The sequence below is a fragment of the Ipomoea triloba genome, chromosome 4, assembly GCF_003576645.1.
Source record: "Ipomoea triloba cultivar NCNSP0323 chromosome 4, ASM357664v1".
Classification (NCBI taxonomy): domain Eukaryota; kingdom Viridiplantae; phylum Streptophyta; class Magnoliopsida; order Solanales; family Convolvulaceae; genus Ipomoea; species Ipomoea triloba.
The window spans coordinates 14,397,713-14,416,842 of NC_044919.1; the positions used below are offsets into that span (position 1 = coordinate 14,397,713).

Consider the following 19,130-nt stretch of genomic DNA (forward strand, 5'->3'; position numbering starts at 1 on the left):
ATGGTCTTCACATGGCCCCAAGCGGCCGTGCCAACCCGCCAGCTAAGGTTAGTGGTTTTAACACTAAGCCCAAAGGCCAGTCAATCGGGTTGGTGCAAACATTGAGCACATTCTGTAAGGGGAGGGGGAATGGTAACAAGTCAATGCAACGAATTGAATGATATTGGATGAGTGCTCAGAAGAAGTGGAATGTAGAAATGATGACTTCTTAATGGTTGAGCACATTGGCGACCCACTAGAGCCGGGGGGGGGTTGCTGAGAGTGCGGGCATGATGGAGGACATTTGTTTGGTGACTGGCATGGATGAGCCATGTGCGAAGGAGAAAGACATGCATGGATCTTACTCTAAGGCCGCTCTATGATATTTGCTCGTGTTTTGTTTTCTCTTTTTGGTGCTTGTGTTTTTTCGTCTTTTGCTATGCTTGTTTGTTTCTCTATGAAGGTCATTACTTAGAATTGTCAAGGAGCAGCTTCTAAGAATTTTATTAGAGTTGCTAGATGGATTGTCAAGCTTCATAACCTGACAATTTTCTGTCCAATGGAAACAAAGACTTCGAGAGGGGTTTTGAAAAATGGGTGAGGGTGGAAGAGTTGGGGCTCAGTGGTGGAATATGGGCTCTTTATCAAGGGAATATCCACGTTGACGTCATCTTTTCCCACCCACAGTTTGTCCACCTTGAGGTAAGAGATGATAGTAGGGATCTGTGGAATTTTTCAGTGGTGACGCTAGTCCTAACAAACAGCTGAGAAAGCGCTTTTAGTCAACTATGAAATGAGATTACCTGGATATCATGGGGGACTTTAACATTGTCACACGCTAATATGAATTAAGAAACCTGAATACATTCGGTGACCACATGTGTAAGGTCTTCAAAAACTAGATCTTTGAATAGGCTATTGTTAATCTTGGATACTCAGGTCAAATCTTCACATGGAAGGGAGAGCTCAACATTAAAGGAGTAAGGCTTGACTGAGTGTTATTCTCGATAGATTGAGTTGAAAAGGGAAAACATGCAAAGGTTGTTCACTAGACTGCCCTAACCTCTAATCATTGTCCGTAGTTGATTAATATGGAGACTGACGGGGGCAACTGTAGCAAAGCTTTTAAATTCCAAGAAGCATGGATGAGGCATGCGAGTTATACGAACAATAATGTTTGGGTCAACAAGGAGCAAATGGCTGAGAAATTAAAGGACTGGAACAATAACACTTTTGGCAACATTCACCACAGAAAATATATGTTGTTGAGGCATTTGGAAGGCACTCAAAGACATGTGGGCCAAGCTAGGCACTTAGGCCTCATTAAACTCAAGCAAAAACTCAAAATGGAGTTGCAAGAAGTCCTTCAACAAATAGAAATTATGTGATTTCAGCAAGCCCGGGAAGAGTGGATAACCTTGGCTGATAAAAACACTAAATATTATCATGCAGCAATGATGGTGAAAAAAAGTCAAAAGAAAAAAAAAGAGTCCAAATTCAGGATGAAGAAGGCACACCTATTATAGATGAGGGAGAGATGGAATTAAGGATTTGAGATTTCTTCATTAAGTTGTTCATGAAGGATGATGAGGTTGACCTGAGTATGGTTCCTAGGGGAAAATTTCTTGTGTTGGATTGATCAAAATAACGTAGCCTCAACTCCAAATTTACTTCAGAAGAAGTTAACTCGACCCTTTTTGACATGGCCCCCTCAAAGCCCCGGGCCCCAATGGTTTCTAGGTTAGCTTTTATAAAAAAAGCTTGGCATGTGGTGGGTCAATCGATTTTCAAGCAAGTTGAGAGTTTCATGGAAAGAGATGTTATGATAGAGGGGTTAAATGACACTTTGGTAGCCCTCGTGCCTAAAGTTAATTGCCCGGCGAATGTAAGCCAATTTTGTCCTCTTAGCCTTTTGGTATGTGATCTATAACGTAATCATCAAGACTTTGACAAACCTAATTAAGTCGATACTTAGAGAGCTCAATGGCCTGGAGTAAAGTAGCTTTGTGCATGATCACCAAATCATTGATAATGTTCTTATTTATCAAGAGGGGCTCAACACAATGCTCATGAAATAAGGTGGTAAGGTCTATATAGTGCTTAAGATTTACCTGAAAAATGCCTTTGATAGGTTGGACTAGGATTTTATTCGTGACACTCTACAGGAAGTGGGTACGAATAGGGATTGGGTGAGGAACATTATGGCTTGTGTTGAAATGCCTAGACTTAGCATTTTTTCTAGAATGGCAAGCAACTTGACTGGATTAGGCCTACTTAGGGAACTCAGCAGGGATGTTATATCTTCGTACCTCTTTATGATGTGTATAGAGCGCCTAAGTCACTTGATCAAAGAGGTAAATGGAAAGGGGTCCACTTGTCTAGATATGGTCTCGTGAGCTCTAATTTATTCTTTGCTAATGATATGGTTTTGTTTGCTAAGGCTTCGTAGGCACAAATCACCATTATAAAAGAGTTTCTAGAAAAATTCAGTAAGGCATCGGGCAAGAGGGTGAGCTTGCACATGTCTCAAATATTCTTCTCCAAGAATGTGGAGGGTAAGGAGGCCCAGAAGATAAGGGAACTAGCAAGGATCCCACAGACTAATGACTTAGGAAAATATCTCGACATACCTTCAATTCATGGGAAGATTACGAACAATCTTTTCACCCTAAATCTCGAAAGAATGGATGCTAAACTTAGGAAAAACCCGTACCATACTTTCAAGGCTGGACGGTTCGAGTGGTCACGGACCAATTGATCGTGGCGCTTGGTTCATTTGGGCGCTTGGTTCGAGTGCTTACTTAATTCGCGATAGAGTACAAACCTCGCCCCGCGATAAAAGGTTAGGCTATAGCTTCATGGTCGAGTGCACAGCAAGAAACACCGATCGCGCTGAACGAACTGATCCCGAGGACCCTTGGTGAGAGGTTGCAACTGATGGGTCAAGTAGTAAAAAGGGGTAGGGAGGAGGAATAGTGATAACCAACCCTAAAGGGGTTCAAGGTGTATCACGTTCTCATTTTCCAATTCTCACCGACCAATAACGAAGTCGAGTACGAGGCATTCTTCCTCGGATTGCAGTACGTTAAAACCCTTGGTGCGAATTGCATCAAAATTCGCACAGACTCAACTCTAGTCATCGGGCAGGTATTCGAAAATTTTGAAGCAAAAGGAGACCGGTTGATGCTATACAATGACCAAGCATTGGCAAGGTTAGGAAGGTTCCAAGCGCACATAGTTGAACATGTCCCTAGGTCGGATAACGCTGATGCAAACATCTTGTCAAAACAAGTCCACGAAGTTCCCAAGCACATCTCGAGAATCACACAAATCGTGGAAATTCCTACTGCCAGCATAGACGCACTATCACTCGATCTGGTGGAAGTGGAAGAGAATTGGATAACGGACCTGATGAGCTACCTTGGAAAAAGCCTCCTCCCGGAAGATTAGGAAAGGGCTTGGAAGGCCAAGCTCTTGGCCCCGAGATTTCAAATATTAGACGGTAGGCTATACCGGCGCTCATATAGAGAGCCATTGTGATGTATGTGAATGACTTCGAAGCAAACCAGGTCATGATCGAGCTGCATTCCGGTATTTGCTCAACACACAAGGGGGTAAATCCCTTGCCCGGAGAATCATGTTGATAGGATACTACTGGCCCTTAATGCAGCTATACTATGACGGCGGTATATTGGCCTAGAGCTTGGAAGGACCTTACACCATCTTGATAATCGTCCGGCCCAGCACCTACAAGCTAGAAACCACCACGGTGCAACCGGTGGATCGGATCTGGAACTTCGAACATCTGGTCATATTCTATCATTAGTGCCCTTATGTTGTAATAGGGTATGTGATATCTCTAATTCTGAACCATATTTCACTTCTTATTCTAGTTGTTTTTGGTGCATATTATCTTTATCCTAGAGAAATTGAGACATGTTTGTGTGTTATTTTATCCTAAGGTTTGATTTACTCACAACGAGCAGCAAAGGAAGGATTTTTAGACATTTTGGATGAGTTTTGGAAGCAAGGGAATCTACCCAAGGATCGAAAGGAGCAGCGGAGCACAAAAGGGATTAAAAAACGAATTTGGAAGGCACCTCACGACCATGCACATGGCCGTGAGGATGCCTGTGAGCTACTTACGGGATTCCAGTTTCTGCGACCTCCTCACGGCTTCTCACACGACCGTGAGGCAGGCCGTGAGCTTTACTACTGAACAATATTTAACTGCGTTTTTCTAGATTTTGGGGACATTCCGATCCCTAGTTTAGTTTAACTTATTTTTCCTTCTCTCTATAATTTTCCCTAGCATAGTTTAGCCTAGATTTACACACTTTGATTTACTTTAAAGCTTGGAATCGCGGACTTGAGTTGGATTTACTCTTCAATTGTTAGTAAAGCTTTCTTTCTCCTTTTGCTTTTATTCTCAGATTTGTTGCTATGTCTTTGGTGTTTAATTATTGCTTTGCTTTAGTTACCTTAATGATGCTTGAGTAGTTCACTTATGGGTTTGGATTAGGGTCTTATTACTATTCTTGATGCTAGATTTGTGAATATTGCATAAAGGGGAATAATTGTTTACCTAGGGTTTATGTTTGAATTGGGTATTGAATTCTTCTTATTATTGATTGATGGCCAGCAATTGTTAGCTTGTTTTGAAGAGGATTTCATCACAACGAAAGTTGGGTGAAAGACTCAAGCCTAACCAATATTAACCCAATTTTTCTACTATGAGAAGGGGCTTATAATGCTTTTGTGTTTTAAGGGTATGATTGATGCATCATGAAAGTGGGACAATCTTATCCTAATTCTTGTTTATTGATTACGAAAGTAGCTTGAACCTGAATTCTTTAGTGCATTGCCAATATTTCCTTGGTTAATTGTTTTCCCCTAATTTTGAGATTGTTAGAGCATCAAGATTGCAATACCTCTAATCTGACACATTCTTTTATCATATAGTTTATTCATCATTTAATTTGCATCTTTTATTTTAATTCCTAAATCATCATTTGCTTGGATTCTAGCGAATTTCAAGACTTTAGTGTTTAGAATTTTACATATCATATAAGTACGTGCCATAGTCCCAATTCTCAGCAGAACGACATTTAACCCTCTTTTTACTATCACCATTTTACTCATCACAATTTTGGCGTCATTGCCGGGGATTGGTTTTATTTGGTTGTATTGTGTGATTGTTGTTTTATTTCTAGCATTAAAGTTAGTGAATTCTTAGGAGATAAGTTTTTATTTAATCACCATTTTTTAAGATTTGTTTCGAATGTGCCTACAAGTCTATATCATTTGATTTGATTGAAAGGGATGTCCCATGATGAATCAAGGAGGATATTGCAATTCTCAACCCTATGAAGGGTATGGATACTTCATGTCTCAACAAGGATACTATAATGCCCCATCCATTAGTTCTTGTATAATTCAAGCCTCACTTCCAAATAATTACTACGATACTCAACAGTACCAAAGTTCCCAATTTGCTCCATATGGCCAATACTCTCAATTGTGGTGATATTATTGATTTTATCTATATACTAGTTTTATACGTGCATTGCGCGAATGGGTTAATGCCCAATGTTTATATTTAAATAAATATTTGAAAGTATATTAATGTAAGATTATATATGAGAAATTTATACATGGGTAATTGAATGTCGAATTTTTTTTATTTAAATATCTAACTCAAAGTATATGAATCCAAGATAATATAGAAAATTCATTATAATTATTACTAAAATAAATGTTTGCAACCTTGTAAAATCGATAGTCTAAAACTATGAAGGGTACGTATGGATACTTCATGTCTCAACAAGGATACTATAATGCCCCATCCATTAGTTCTTGTATAATTCAAGCCTCACTTCCAAATAATTACTACGATACTCAACAGTACCAAAGTTCCCAATTTGCTCCATATGGCCAATACTCTCAATTGTGGTGATATTATTGATTTTATCTATGTATATATGAAAACTTAAGCATATGCTATTCTAATCTAATTATATACGTACCTAAATTGAAATTTTGGAAAATTGGCAAATCTTAATTCGTTGGTATGAATTTTTCCGCATCGGCAAATATTTTGCCCTATGAATATGGTTGTGTATAATAAGGAGTAAAAGATTTGGTAAAAAGAATGGTATGAAGAATTTTTTGTTATTTTCTTTGGGATTTACAAGATGAAGATAACTTATATGGCTCTGTTTGGTAAAGTTTATTTTAGAGATTATAACTTATTTTAAGTTATAAATAAGTTATAAGTATACTATGTTTGGTAAAACATACAGATAACTTATTTTGAAATGCTATCTCAAGTAGCGTTTAAAAATAAGCTACTGATTTTTAAACATTTTTATTTTTAGTAAATTACAAAAAATGACACCAACTACCTTTTATTAATCAAAATTCTAATATCTTAGTCTATCATTTTATGTTTTTTTTTTTTTTACTTTTATCAACTAATTCAACTATTAATTTTATTAAACACTTTAATTTTAATTAAATAACTTATTAGATATTAGGCCATGTTTGGTTCGCATGAAAAAGTTTTCCATGGGAAGTAGGTTCCCATAAATCAAAGAAATTGGTCTTTTCCAAGGTTTGGTTGATTGGAATTTGTTTTCCAATGGAAGTATAGTTCTGCATTTCTCAGGAAAACAAAATCTGTGGGGAAAGGTGGTTTTTTTTTTTCCGTTGCAGGTGGGAAGAAAAATTCTGGTTTTAGGACTAATTTACCCATGTACTTCTCTCTTAATTACATACATATAAATGGCAAATCTAGGGTTATTTCTTGCTCCCTTCTACCGTTTCCTCATTCTCTTTTCTTTCGGCCGTTTATTGCTTTCTTCTCTGTTCTTCCCATCGGTGCCTTCTTCTTTCTTCTCGCGTCTTTCTTCCTCTTTTATCAACACCATAGTCCATAGTTCAAGCACTATAGCCATTTTACCGTAGCAAGAGCCTTGGGTAAGTGATTTCTTCTAACATCTTTGTTTTTTTTTTTTAATTCCACTTTGTATTTTATTTGTGGATAGATTAAAGATTACTTGGTTAAAGATTGCTTAAAATACTTAGGTGAGCAGAATCTGTGTTGTTTGTTTATTTGCTTAAATATATATATATATTTGTGTATGTAATGTGTATTTATATACTGTACGTACAGTATGTATATATGAAGTATGCTTTTATTTGTGAAAGTAGAATTAATTGGATTTTGATGTGTGTAGTGTTTTTGGTTAATTAAAAGCCAACGTCTGAAAGAAGGAAGGGATAAAAGCTAATTTGCAGTATTGTTAGGAAATCTGCAGTAGTGTACATACTGTACGTAATCTATGCATCTTGCTTCATACTATTTTATTTGGCCTAATTATGCACAAAATACCAATCCAATCATGTTTTTTTCCTAATTAATGCAGTCATGGCTCGTTTGGGTATAACTAGAATTGCTGAAAGAAGAAAAAGGATTGTGGCTGCTTTGACTGTTTTTTTAGAGATGTATGTTAGGAACATCATGTAATAGGTTTTGATGATACCAACTGTTAAGTAAGAATCCCCAAGTCTCGATACATAGGCTAAACAATGTAAGTTCGATAAGTAAACTAAGAGCGAAAATACAACCGGGTAATTTGAGCTCAACTCGGGAAATATTTAAGCTTAAGGTAAACTTGTTTGAACAACTTAGAAGTTTTCGTGTTGTAAGCAAACAGATAGATCAGAAGCAGGCACGAGACAACTCTGGAGGAATAAGGGTCTACGAGACATCAACTAAGTCTCGAGACACAAGCCAAGTTCGAGAGGTTAGGACCTCTCGATATACCTATCGAGTTCGAGACGTAAAGAATATTCGAGAGATAGACCTCTCGATACATGGGATTGAAACATCAAGTGGTCGAGACATCTTTTGTGGTCTCGATAAACCGGCACTTCTCCAAGAGGCTGAATGTTAGTCAACATGTGCAGACAAAATACTCTAAGTTTGGAGAAGAAGAATATCATGGAGATAAAATATTGAAGAGGTGCTGAGCGGGAGGTTTCAAAATGGACGGAAGTGAATGACACGTCAGACCTCCACCACAAACGGTCAAAAGGTGCACCAATGCTGAAGTGGTCTGATTCCCTACAAACAAGGAATAATGGGAATATAAAAAGAGTAACTTTTACCAAAAGACGAAAGTGGAGCATGGACTCAAGAAAAGTGAACTATGGAACATTCACTACAAGACAAAGAGGTTCAAGTTACAAGATCACCACTCCATGAAATATGCTGAAAATATGCAAGACCCATGATCAGCATGGGAGACAAATTTCAAACGGAATACTTTTCCCTCCAACGGAATTATTCCTCTACTCTCATATATAAGGACGTAAAGACACAAAGAAAAAAAGAAGTGAAAAACAAGGGGTTGTGAAAGAGGTCAAGAGGTTAACAAGAGGTGTCTAATAAAACGTTCTAGTGCAAAGTGCTTAACTTGGAATATCATCCTGATATTCAATACAGCGAGAGAACACATCTTAGTGTTCGAAGAGAGTTACAAAGCTAAACTGTTATACATCCAGAAGGTGACCAAAGCTGCTCTACATCAAAGCTGATTCAACGATAGCTTGTGGTCAGATTGGAGATTGTTACATTCAACTGTGACTATCAACAACGTCTTGCTTTGGATTAAGCAAGGGAGGCGGAGTATCCTGGCTGCTGTCCGAGCGAAAGAAACCTGAGGCTTGACGCGGGCTTGGTGATCAAAGGTCAAGTGCTCGAGAGGTGGAGTAACTGGAAGCGGGGCGAAAAACCTGAGGCTTGAGGCGGGCTTCGTGATCAAAGCTCAAGCGCTCGATATTGTACTAAATAAGGGAAGTTTTTAGTGCAATCCTTCCAGGGAGTTTCTGGAAGAAGAGTGGACGTAGGCGGGTTGGCCGAACCACTTAAAAATCTCTCTTGCATTTACTTTCTGTTTTTATCTCTCTCTAACTTCTCGATTGCACTGCATATAATCACACCTCTCGAACTAACCCAAATTCGTGCTAACTAAAAGGGGATAACATTTCCGCTGCGCATAAAACTTTGTCTTCACCTCGTGAGGTATCGAACCTAAACATCCTAAGTTCAATACACACGAGAGGTCGAAAAGATTTGCAAAATCTTATACAAGTCTATTCACCCCCCCCCCTATACTTGTACCCCATCCCCTTGGGACCAACAATTGGTATCAGAGCAAGTTCTCTGATCGATATAAACCTTTGTTTATATTGCCTAGAGATCCTTCTTTGAAAAATCTTCTTAAATATTTTCAGAGCACGAGATAATTTTTCAATATGGACAGCATGTTGTCGAGACATCTTCTCTTTGATCTTAGCAGGTTTGACGACTGGAAAACACGCATGCTTGCGTACTTATCAGCCCTCCATGATGAGATGGCCGAGGTTATAACTTCTGGACCAGTCAAGATCCTAATGGTTAATACTGCTGCAGTTCAAACCCAAGAAACACCAAAGTACATCCCAAAACCTAGGGAAGAATGGACCAGTGATGATAGGAAGAGAAACAACCTGGACAATATTGCCAAGGATATTCTCTTCAGAGCTATAGATGAAACCATCTTCCCAAAAGTGAGGAAGTGCAAAACGGCAAAAGAGGTATGGGATACTTTGATGTTAATTGGTGAAGGTGACGAACAGGAAAAGGAAAACAAGCTCACCGTGGCCATGAAGAAGTTCGAAGACTTCAAGATGAAGCCAGGAGAGAGCATCGACAGCATGGAGTCTCGGTTCATGAAGCTCACAACCGAGATCAGTGACCTTGAAAAGGAGATCCCACAAAAGGAGCTGAACCTGAAGGTCTTACGTGGCCTCACTAAGGAGTGGGAAGTAAAGGTGATCACGATGAGAGATCACCGAGATCTGAAGGAAACCACAACAGACAAACTCTTCCGGGATCTCAAAGCCTTCGAGTTCGAGATGTTCCCAAGAGATGAGGACATTGTGGATCGACGAAACGTAGCACTTGTTGCTGAGCAACCATCCACATCTTCAAGGTCAGACTCTAATCCTATGAATGTTATGTCTGACGAACAGTTTGCTCTCTTTGTGAGAAAGTTCAGGAAATACATGAAGATGAACCAGGAGAGCAACAAAAGTTCACCTTCCTCCTCAAGAAGGAAAAATGAGAGATATCCATCCAGAAGGACGGAGGAGGAAAATCAGGGTCTATGCTACAACTGCAGAAGACCGGGACATTTCAAGGCCGAATGCCCTTACCCACTAGTAAGCAAGCATCAGGGCCAAGAAGGCAAGGATTCCAAGAGAATAGAGGAATCCAGGGAGAAGCCAACACAAGGTGGCTTCAAAGGATCATCAAAGACGTATCAGCGCAGGAAGGCGCTTGTTGCTGAAGAATTCGAGAGGACAATCGAGGAGTCCGAGACGTCGAGCTCCAGCGAAAGCAGCAGCAGCTCAGAGGATGAGAGGGGGCTCATCTGCTTATACACCGAGGAAGAGGAGAATCAATGCCTAATGGCCATTGACAACGAGGTAACCTCTACTCCTACATCTCGCTGCTCTACTTCTACCTCTCGTTGTTCTTCATTTAAAAGCGATGAGGACCCCTTCGAGATGTTGGAATCGCTCAGAAGGAACCTTAACATCGCCAATAGCACTCATGCTAGAGTGATGGATGAAAACAGCAAGCTAACTGCTGAAAGAGATATGCTTAAGAACGTCTCGAAAGAGAATTCGAAGCTAACTCTCAAAGTAAGTGAGTTAGAAGCTAAAATAATCCAACTAACTGAAGAGTGCAAAACTCGAGAGATCACAGAAAAGGATCTTAGAAAGGTTATAGCATCATACTCTAATTCCTCCAAAGCTATGGAGAAAATGGTGAATGATCACAGACCTACAAGTGATAGAACCGGGCTAGGGTTCCATCAAGACCATCTCTCGAGAGATAAACAGACCAATGGTTTGGGAACTTCAAGAAATGAAGGATCTCAACCCAAACCAAATAAAGGTCATAAAGGACCAACAGAAAAGACCAGAGTAGCTATTCATAAACCGTCCCTATACACCAGCAATAGAAAGTATAGGAAAGCTACGAAGAATGGCCGGGTAAACAATATCGAGAGATCACCTTGCTATCTTTCGCAAGGCCATTCCAAGTACAAAAAGAGCTACACTCCATATAATGCACCTCAAGGCAAATATGGAAGGTCTGAGATCCACATAGTTAGGAACTCACGGATGGAGAAAGGAAGACTCTATCCATCTAGTGATAATTGGTCATCAAATCACAAGTTCTGGAAGAAACCTCACTTTCAGCAATTTCACATGACCAAACAGCGTATGAAAGGCATGGTGCATAAGCCGGTCGAAAAGTCTCTACCTAAGTTGATTTATGCACCAAAGAGGCCTAAAACCTTTGCTAGCATTCCTTATAATTATCAAACGTACAATGGCTACATTGCGCCTAGGCCTGGAATAATGGGCACAAGGTATAAATGGATGCCTAAACTCACTAACCCACCAGGACCCAAAGTTTGGGTACCTAAACTTGCTTGATTTCCTTGCAGGACACCAGGGACGTGTGGTTCATTGACAGTGGATGTTCGAGACATATGACTGGAAATCTAACACTGATTGAGAACATCCAACCTATCGAAGGTCCCTTGGTGACATTTGGCGACAACGAGAAGAAGGGGCGCACAAGAGCTGTTGGTGAAATCCAAAAGAATGAGCTGGTTATTAAAGGAGTATCCTACGTTGAGGGGCTCAAGTTCAATCTCCTTAGTACAAGCCAGTTCTGTGACAAAGGCCACAAAGTTGTCTTCACCAAAAGCAAATGTCAGATTATGAACGAGGAATCTCTCGAAGTCGTCTTGGAAGCAGCAAGGAAAGGAAACATGTACATAGTGGATTGGAGGTCTGCAAAACCATCCCTATGTATGCTAGCAAGGAGCAAGGAAGATTTATGCTGGGATTGGCATAGTAAGCTTAGTCATCTGAACTTCAAGACTATCAACAAGCTTACTAAGAGGAACTTAGTGGAAGGACTGCCCAAAGTGACGTTTCGAAAGGATAAAATCTGTGAGGCATGTCAACGTTGCAAATAGATCAAATCTTCTTTCAAGAGCAAAGCCGAGACATCATCCACTAGACCATTAAGTCTTCTTCACATGGACTTATTTGGCCCAGTGGATCCACCCAGCATAAAGGGAAAGAAGTACACTCTTGTGGTAGTGGATGACTACACAAGATTCACTTGGACCGTGTTCTTAACCAAGAAAAGCGAGACAAAAATTGCCCTACCAAATCTCTTGAAACAAGTTCAAGTTGAAAAGGAAGTCTCGATACTAAAGATCCGGTCAGATCAAGGTGGAGAGTTCGTTAATCAAGTAATCGAGAGCTACTGCAACGAGAACGGAATTCATCATCAACTATCAGCTGCTCGAACACCTCAACAAAACGGGGTTGCTGAAAGAAGGAACAGAACTCTCAAAGAAGCCGCAAGGACCATGCTCTCGCAAGCCAACATATCACAAGGATTTTGGGCAGAAGCAATCAACACAGCGTGCTACACCCAAAATCGGTCCTTGATAGTAAAAGGAGTTGGAAAGACTCCATATGAGTTGTGGAATGGAAGAAAACCGAATGTAAGCCACTTCCACTCATTCGGATGCAAATGCTATATTCACAACAATGGGAAGACTCAACGAAGAACTTTTGAAGAAAAGGCAGATGATGGAGTATTTCTGGGATACTCATCGACAAGCAAAGCACTCAGAGTCTTCAACAAGCGGAGTTTGGTGGTTGAAGAGTCCATACATATTACCTTCGATGAAAGGGCATCAACAGATCAACCATCAAAGACAACGGAAGCTGCTGAGGAAGATCAGCCAGAGTCTATCGAGAGATCAAACTTACCTCTCGAAGACAAGCAGTCGATAGTTCGAGACGTAGCAGAACTCCAGTCAGAATCAGATGATGAAGAGTCTACCAAGAAGAAAGCTCCTAACTCAGTTGATCAAATTCAGATCATAGATGTTCAACCCATATCTCAACCTTCAATGGAAGTATCAACTGAGGAGCCGCAACCCGACCTAAGATGGCTGAGAAATCACCCTGCTGATCAAGTGATCGGAGATGTACGTGACAGAGTTCGAACCAGATCAGCTTACAGAGAAAGCATGTTTGCTTGTTTTCTGTCTCAAATAGAGCCTAAGGTGATCGATGAGGCTCTAAGCGACGCAGATTGGGTGCAAGCAATGCAAGAGGAGCTTCATCAGTTCGAGAGGAACGACGTTTGGGAACTAGTTCCGAGACCTCATCATCAGAATGTCATTGGTACAAAGTGGGTTTTCAGAAACAAGATGAATGAGGATGGAGTTATTGTTAGGAACAAGGCCAGACTTGTTGCCAAAGGCTACTGTCAGGAGGAAGGAATAGATTTTGATGAAACCTTCGCTCCAGTGGCACGTCTCGAAGCCATACGCATCTTTCTCGCATATGCCGCCTTCAAAGACTTTAAGGTATATCAAATGGATGTCAAGAGCGCTTTTCTGAACGGACTTCTCGAAGAAGAGGTGTACGTTGAACAACCTCCGGGTTTCTTGAAGGACGTGGGAGCTGACAAAGTATACAAATTAAAGAAGGCACTTTACGGCTTAAAACAAGCTCCGAGAGCTTGGTATGATACCTTATCCTCTTTTCTACTTCAGTGTGGGTTCACCAAAGGCCTAGTGGACAAAACATTGTTTAGAATTAAGGATGGGGATCACATCTTATTGGTGCAAATCTATGTGGACGATATCATTTTTGGTAGCACCAATCCAGACTTGTGCGAGAAGTTCTCCAGTTTGATGAAAGGAAAGTTCGAGATGAGCATGATGGGAGAGCTCAACTACTTCCTTGGACTACAAGTGAGACAGCTTAAGGAAGGTATCTTCATCAACCAGGAGAAATACACCAAGGATCTGCTCAGGAAATACAACATAGAAGGGAAATCCTCAGTCAAAGTACCTATGGGAACCTCTCTACGTATCGATGTCGACAGCGAAGGTCGAGAGGTCGATCAAACCACTTATCGAGGTATCATCGGATCTCTTCTTTATTTAACTGCAAGTAGACCAGACATATCCTTTGCAGTAGGTGTATGTGCTAGATTTCAGGCAAGTCCTAAGGAAAGTCACCTAAATGCATCCAAAAAGATTCTTAGATATCTAAAGGGTACGCAGAGTGTTGGGCTCTGGTATTCGAAAGGTGGATCTTTCGAACTTATGGGTTATTCAGATGCGGACTTTGCCGGTTGTAAGATAGATCGAAAGAGCACATCAGGGACATGTCAGTTTCTAGGTGGAAGACTTGTCTCATGGTTTAGCAAGAAACAGCATTCAATAGCTACAAGCACCGCTGAGGCAGAGTATGTAGCAGCTGGAAGTTGCTGTGCTCAGATTTTATGGATGAAGCAACAATTACTGGATTATGGGATTGAGTGTAAGGAGGTTAAGATCATGTGTGACAATACAAGTGCTATTGCCATCACCCACAATCCAGTGTTACATTCCAGAACAAAGCATATTGATATTAAGTATCACTTCATCCGAGACCACGTTGAGAAAAAGGACATCACTTTGGAATCTGTTGCAACGGAGGAGCAACTAGCAGATATTTTCACAAAAGCGTTATGTGAAAATAGATTCTCTCAACTAAGGTTAGAATTGGGAATGATAGAGTTGGGTTGAATGGTCAAATCTTATCTTCTTGTATTTAGTGCCATGAACTGTTTCGCATGTGAGGGGCGGTTTCATCAACTTTATGGCAGCTTTGGAGTTACACAAGCATTGAATGGTCATTCATATTGCATCCCGTGACTCAACAGTGGTAACCCTATTGGGCTATAAATAAGAGGGTTTCTTTCAGAAGTTCATACCATCAACTTCCCATGGAGAAAAAGAAAGGAAAAGATGATGTTCCATTCTTTTATAGAGGAAAGAAACCGGCAGTCAAGTCTAAAGATTTTCAAGGAGAAAACTATCCAGAATCAACGAAGGGTGAACAGATTACGGAGCTTCCTGATAATCCAAGCAAGTATCCTATTCCCATCCAAGGTGAATGGATCCCCAAATACGAGGAGATCCACAACGATGGGATACTGGAATCGGGAGAAGAGTCCTGCACAAGAGGGACTCCTACTGCTGCACATTCTGGAAAAGGGCCTTCCTCAACCAAATGGAGAACCAAGGGAAACGGAGAGGAAGACCAGATGGGACTTTCTGAGGTCTGCAGCAGCCAAAGGGATGATCATACCTAATCCAAAGACATTAAGAGGATTAGCGATGAAGATGGTCACTCCCAACTATAGTAAGCAGCTCCGGAGAGAAGAATAAGAAAAGGGAATAGCCACCCCCAGTTCTGTTATTAGACAAATAGGACTTTAGATGGCTAGTTCCCGCCTTAACGATAGATTCCTATTAGGCTGACCAAGGCCAAACAAAAGTTTCTAGGGAATTTAATAGGATATTGATTCATATGTAATGTATCTGGAAATCACTAAATGAACTTAAGGATATGTTCCAAGTGATATCTTTTAAATGAATCAAACTTGTTTCTCTCGCAATCTGTGTTCGAAAGGTAGTTCGATAGGTCACCCGATCAGTTTGTCTACATACATTATGTCTCGAAGAAGGGTAGTTCGAGAGGTCACTTCGAAAGATAACAAACTGATATCTCTGAATGGAGGAATAAGGAGGGTTAGGGATCAAAGGGAAGATCCCTAACCAGATCAAGATGGAGGAATAAGGAGGGTTAGGGATCCAAGGGAAGATCCTTAACCAGATCAAGACGGAGGAATAAGGAGGGTTAGGGATCCAAGGGAAGATCCTTAACCAGATCAAGACGGAGGAATAAGGAGGGTTAGGGATCAAAGGGAAGATCCCTAACCAGATAAAGATGGAGGAATAAGGAGGGTTAGGGATCAATCACTCAGGGGGAAGATCCTTAACCAGATCAAGACGGAAGAATAAGGAGGTCTAGGGATCAATCACTCAGGGGGAAGATCCTTAAACTCATGAGGGAGATCATTCACCTTCGAAAGGTGAATTTGATAAGCTCAACGGATATATGAGGTGGAACGGCTATCTTTGGACATAAATGCTAGCCACGTGGTCATCGGTTACTGACGGTTTTTCGCACTTAAGGGCATTATCTTGATTAGTGGGAGCATGCTTATTTTAAAATATCAATACTCCACTGTCTCAAAGCTTAAACCGTTCTATACTTTGCCGAAATACCCTTACCAAAATACCTTATAAGCTGACCGTTATCAGGGGTATTTCTGACTTCTCACATCTTTTAAATCAACCGGGATCCTTCCACGGGTCAAACTCTCAACCCTACCCATATATCCAACCCGAATCCGCCTAATATAAAAGCAAAATCCTTCTTCTTTACCCGGATTCAAACTCAAAACCATATACCCAAAATCCCCAAATCCTTAGACGCTGTACACATTCCCTCCAAAACACACAAACTTTCTTCAATGGCGTCTGAATCATCATCTTCTTCATCTTCATCTTCATCCTCCAGTGCATACCAGAGAGAGCTAGACCACATACGCTCTCAGATTAAACAAGTCAAGGCAGGAAGCATCCTTGACAAAGATGGCTTCATCACCCACTCGCCAAATCCAACAATGGCGGAGAGAGTCCTGAAGAAATTTGAGAAGGCAGGACTAATGCGGTACATGACGCATGACTACCGAACCATTCATGACCTCGACTACACAGAATGGTTCGCTCATGCCAAGGTCACGAAGGGCAAGATTGAAAGCCGCTTCAACGAAATAGACATAACAATCTCTGTGGGTGATTTACGAGCAGCATTCGACTTTGCTACGTCGGAGGAGGCAGTCAAGCACCTATCGGACTACAACATGGATAAGCAGGAGTTTTGGGACAAAATCCGATTGGAGACTGCACCACCCAGAGCATCCTCTGCCCTCCGCAGATTTCATTTGAAGGAGAGGTTTGCCCTAGCCGCCGAGCTCATCATAAAATTCATCCTCGGCAAGGTGTCCGGAACAGACGAAGTCAATCTGGACACTCTGAAAATCCTCCACGCCATCTGGAACAACAACAAGTTGGACTGGGCTCACATCATCTTCGACTGCCTCAAACACCAAGTGCAGAGCTCAGTTTCCAACTCCGACCTGACAATCTACAAAAAGGTTGGTTTTGGCTTTGTTGTTCAATTTCTATTGAGACTGAAGGGCTTCGAACTGAGGGAAGGGCGAGAGGTTCATCGGAATACCTATATGGGTAGAACGAAACCTCAAGCTAAGGCAAAAGGTGCTAAGGATGCATCTTCACCCTCAAAGCCTAAGGGAAGGGGCAAAAGGAAAGCCCCAGCTAAGGAGAAGCGCTCTGATGACGAGCTTTTGGACACCCTAGTCAAGAGGGTTGAATTGAAAAGGAAGGCCAAGAGGACCAAGACTGCTGCTGTCACCCAGGTTCGAGAGGTGACACCGTCCGTTATACAAGTACCATTTGAGGACAGGGCACAAGCCCAGGGGGAACCTCAGGCTACACTGGCCACTGAGGTTGAGAGAGTGCCCCCTACCAAGTCCCTGTCAGGAACTTTAAGTGTTGATATACTTGCTGTTGATGGTGCTGAGGATGGTGATGAATCTGTTGGTTTGCCTCAAGAGGAGGCTCGAGAAGTTGAAGGTACTGGGATCAGTGATCCAGTACAGGGTATTGTTGAGGAACCACGACAGGTGGTTCGAGAGGTAGATATTCCAGCAGCTGAAGATCTAGATTGTGTGGTGGCTGCTGATGGTCAGGGCACTGTGGTCAGGAACCCAGTGCAAGCTTTTCTGAATGATGGGTTGACACATGATCTCTCGGTTGTTCGAGAGATAACTGAACAAGCTGTGGAGTGTGCATCAGCAACAGAAATCCTACCTGCTGACTCTGATGAGCTGAATGCTGAAATCACATCTCGATTGAATCAAAGTGTTGAGAATGTATCGAGTTTGGACGACTTCTCCAGAGTACTTCGTTGGATCAACTGGAGAACAGGTCCCTTTGATCAATTGATCTCAAGAGCAGCAGAGATGGAGGCTGAGGAACGATTTGCACTAAACTGGTTAGATCTCACTGAAATCCCAGCCGACGAGCTTCAAAACCGTGCCCATGAGATGCAAGTAATCAGGAGTAATCTTGGTCGATCTGACAAAGGAAAGGGCATAGCTGTTGATGCACAAGAAGATGAAGCCGAGCCTGAAGAAGATCCTGAACTAGATGCTCAATTTCGAGAGGATATCAGGCTTGCCACAGCACTATCCTTGGGACAAAGTGTAGAACACACGAGAGGTCCAGGAGAGACCTCTGGGGTTGCTCGAAATGATGCTGACACTCCTACTCCAACTGCAGCAATCCCCTTGTCCCAAGTGAGTGAATCTGCTCTAGAAGACCAGGTAGCTTCGAGAGGTGAATCCGAGACCTCTGAAGCACATGAGGTGGCACCTAACTCTGTCTTACTACTGCCACCACCTGAGTCCACACCCTCGAATGCAACAGATGAAGCTCAGACAGTTCGAGAGGGTGAAATTTTGTTGCTCCAACTCCCAGGCTTTCCCATCGATATAGTTAATAGGGAAAGGTGGAGTGCACTAGTTGCTCCTGAGATAATAGATATTCCAGATTCACCAGAGCATACTGAAGTGCAAACAAGTGAGCAACAAGAGCAAAATGAGGAGAACCCTGCTGGTTCGAGAGTTGAGGTTCAAGAAGGTGGAAACCGAGAAGCACCTGCCGATGAATCAACTCCTCCAGTAGATGATCACGTTCCCAGCGCTGGTTCGAGAGGTAGTGTTGAGGGGGAACCTCAATCAGATGGAAGTTCGAGAGGTAGTGTTGAGGGGGAACCTCAATCAGATGGAAACCGGGAAGCATCTGATACAGAGACTCCCACCTTGGCCATTCCTATCTTACCAGNTTACCAGCAGCTGAAGCTGAGGCTCCAGGTTCGAGAGGTGAAAAGCAAGAAGTGATCCATCCCTCAGGTGGAAACCGGGAAGCACCTGATATGGAGCTACCTTCGAGCTCTGATCCCAGTGTCCCTGCTGAACCTCAGGAAGTCAGTCGAGAGGTGGA

At 41.7% G+C, this 19,130-nt stretch overlaps 1 protein-coding gene across 1 annotated transcript in view; it reads left to right on the top strand.

Moving 5' to 3' along the window:
* Positions 1 to 6,535: 6,535 nt before the first annotated feature.
* The window catches only part of LOC116015858, a 17,259-nt gene continuing 4,664 nt past the window's right edge, over positions 6,536 to 19,130 (top strand). The window contains exons 1-2 of the mRNA XM_031256028.1: positions 6,536 to 6,957; positions 7,218 to 7,421. Coding sequence (XP_031111888.1) covers positions 7,409 to 7,421 — 13 coding nt within the window. The 5' untranslated portion in view covers positions 6,536 to 6,957; positions 7,218 to 7,408. The remainder of the gene's footprint in view (positions 6,958 to 7,217; positions 7,422 to 19,130) is intronic.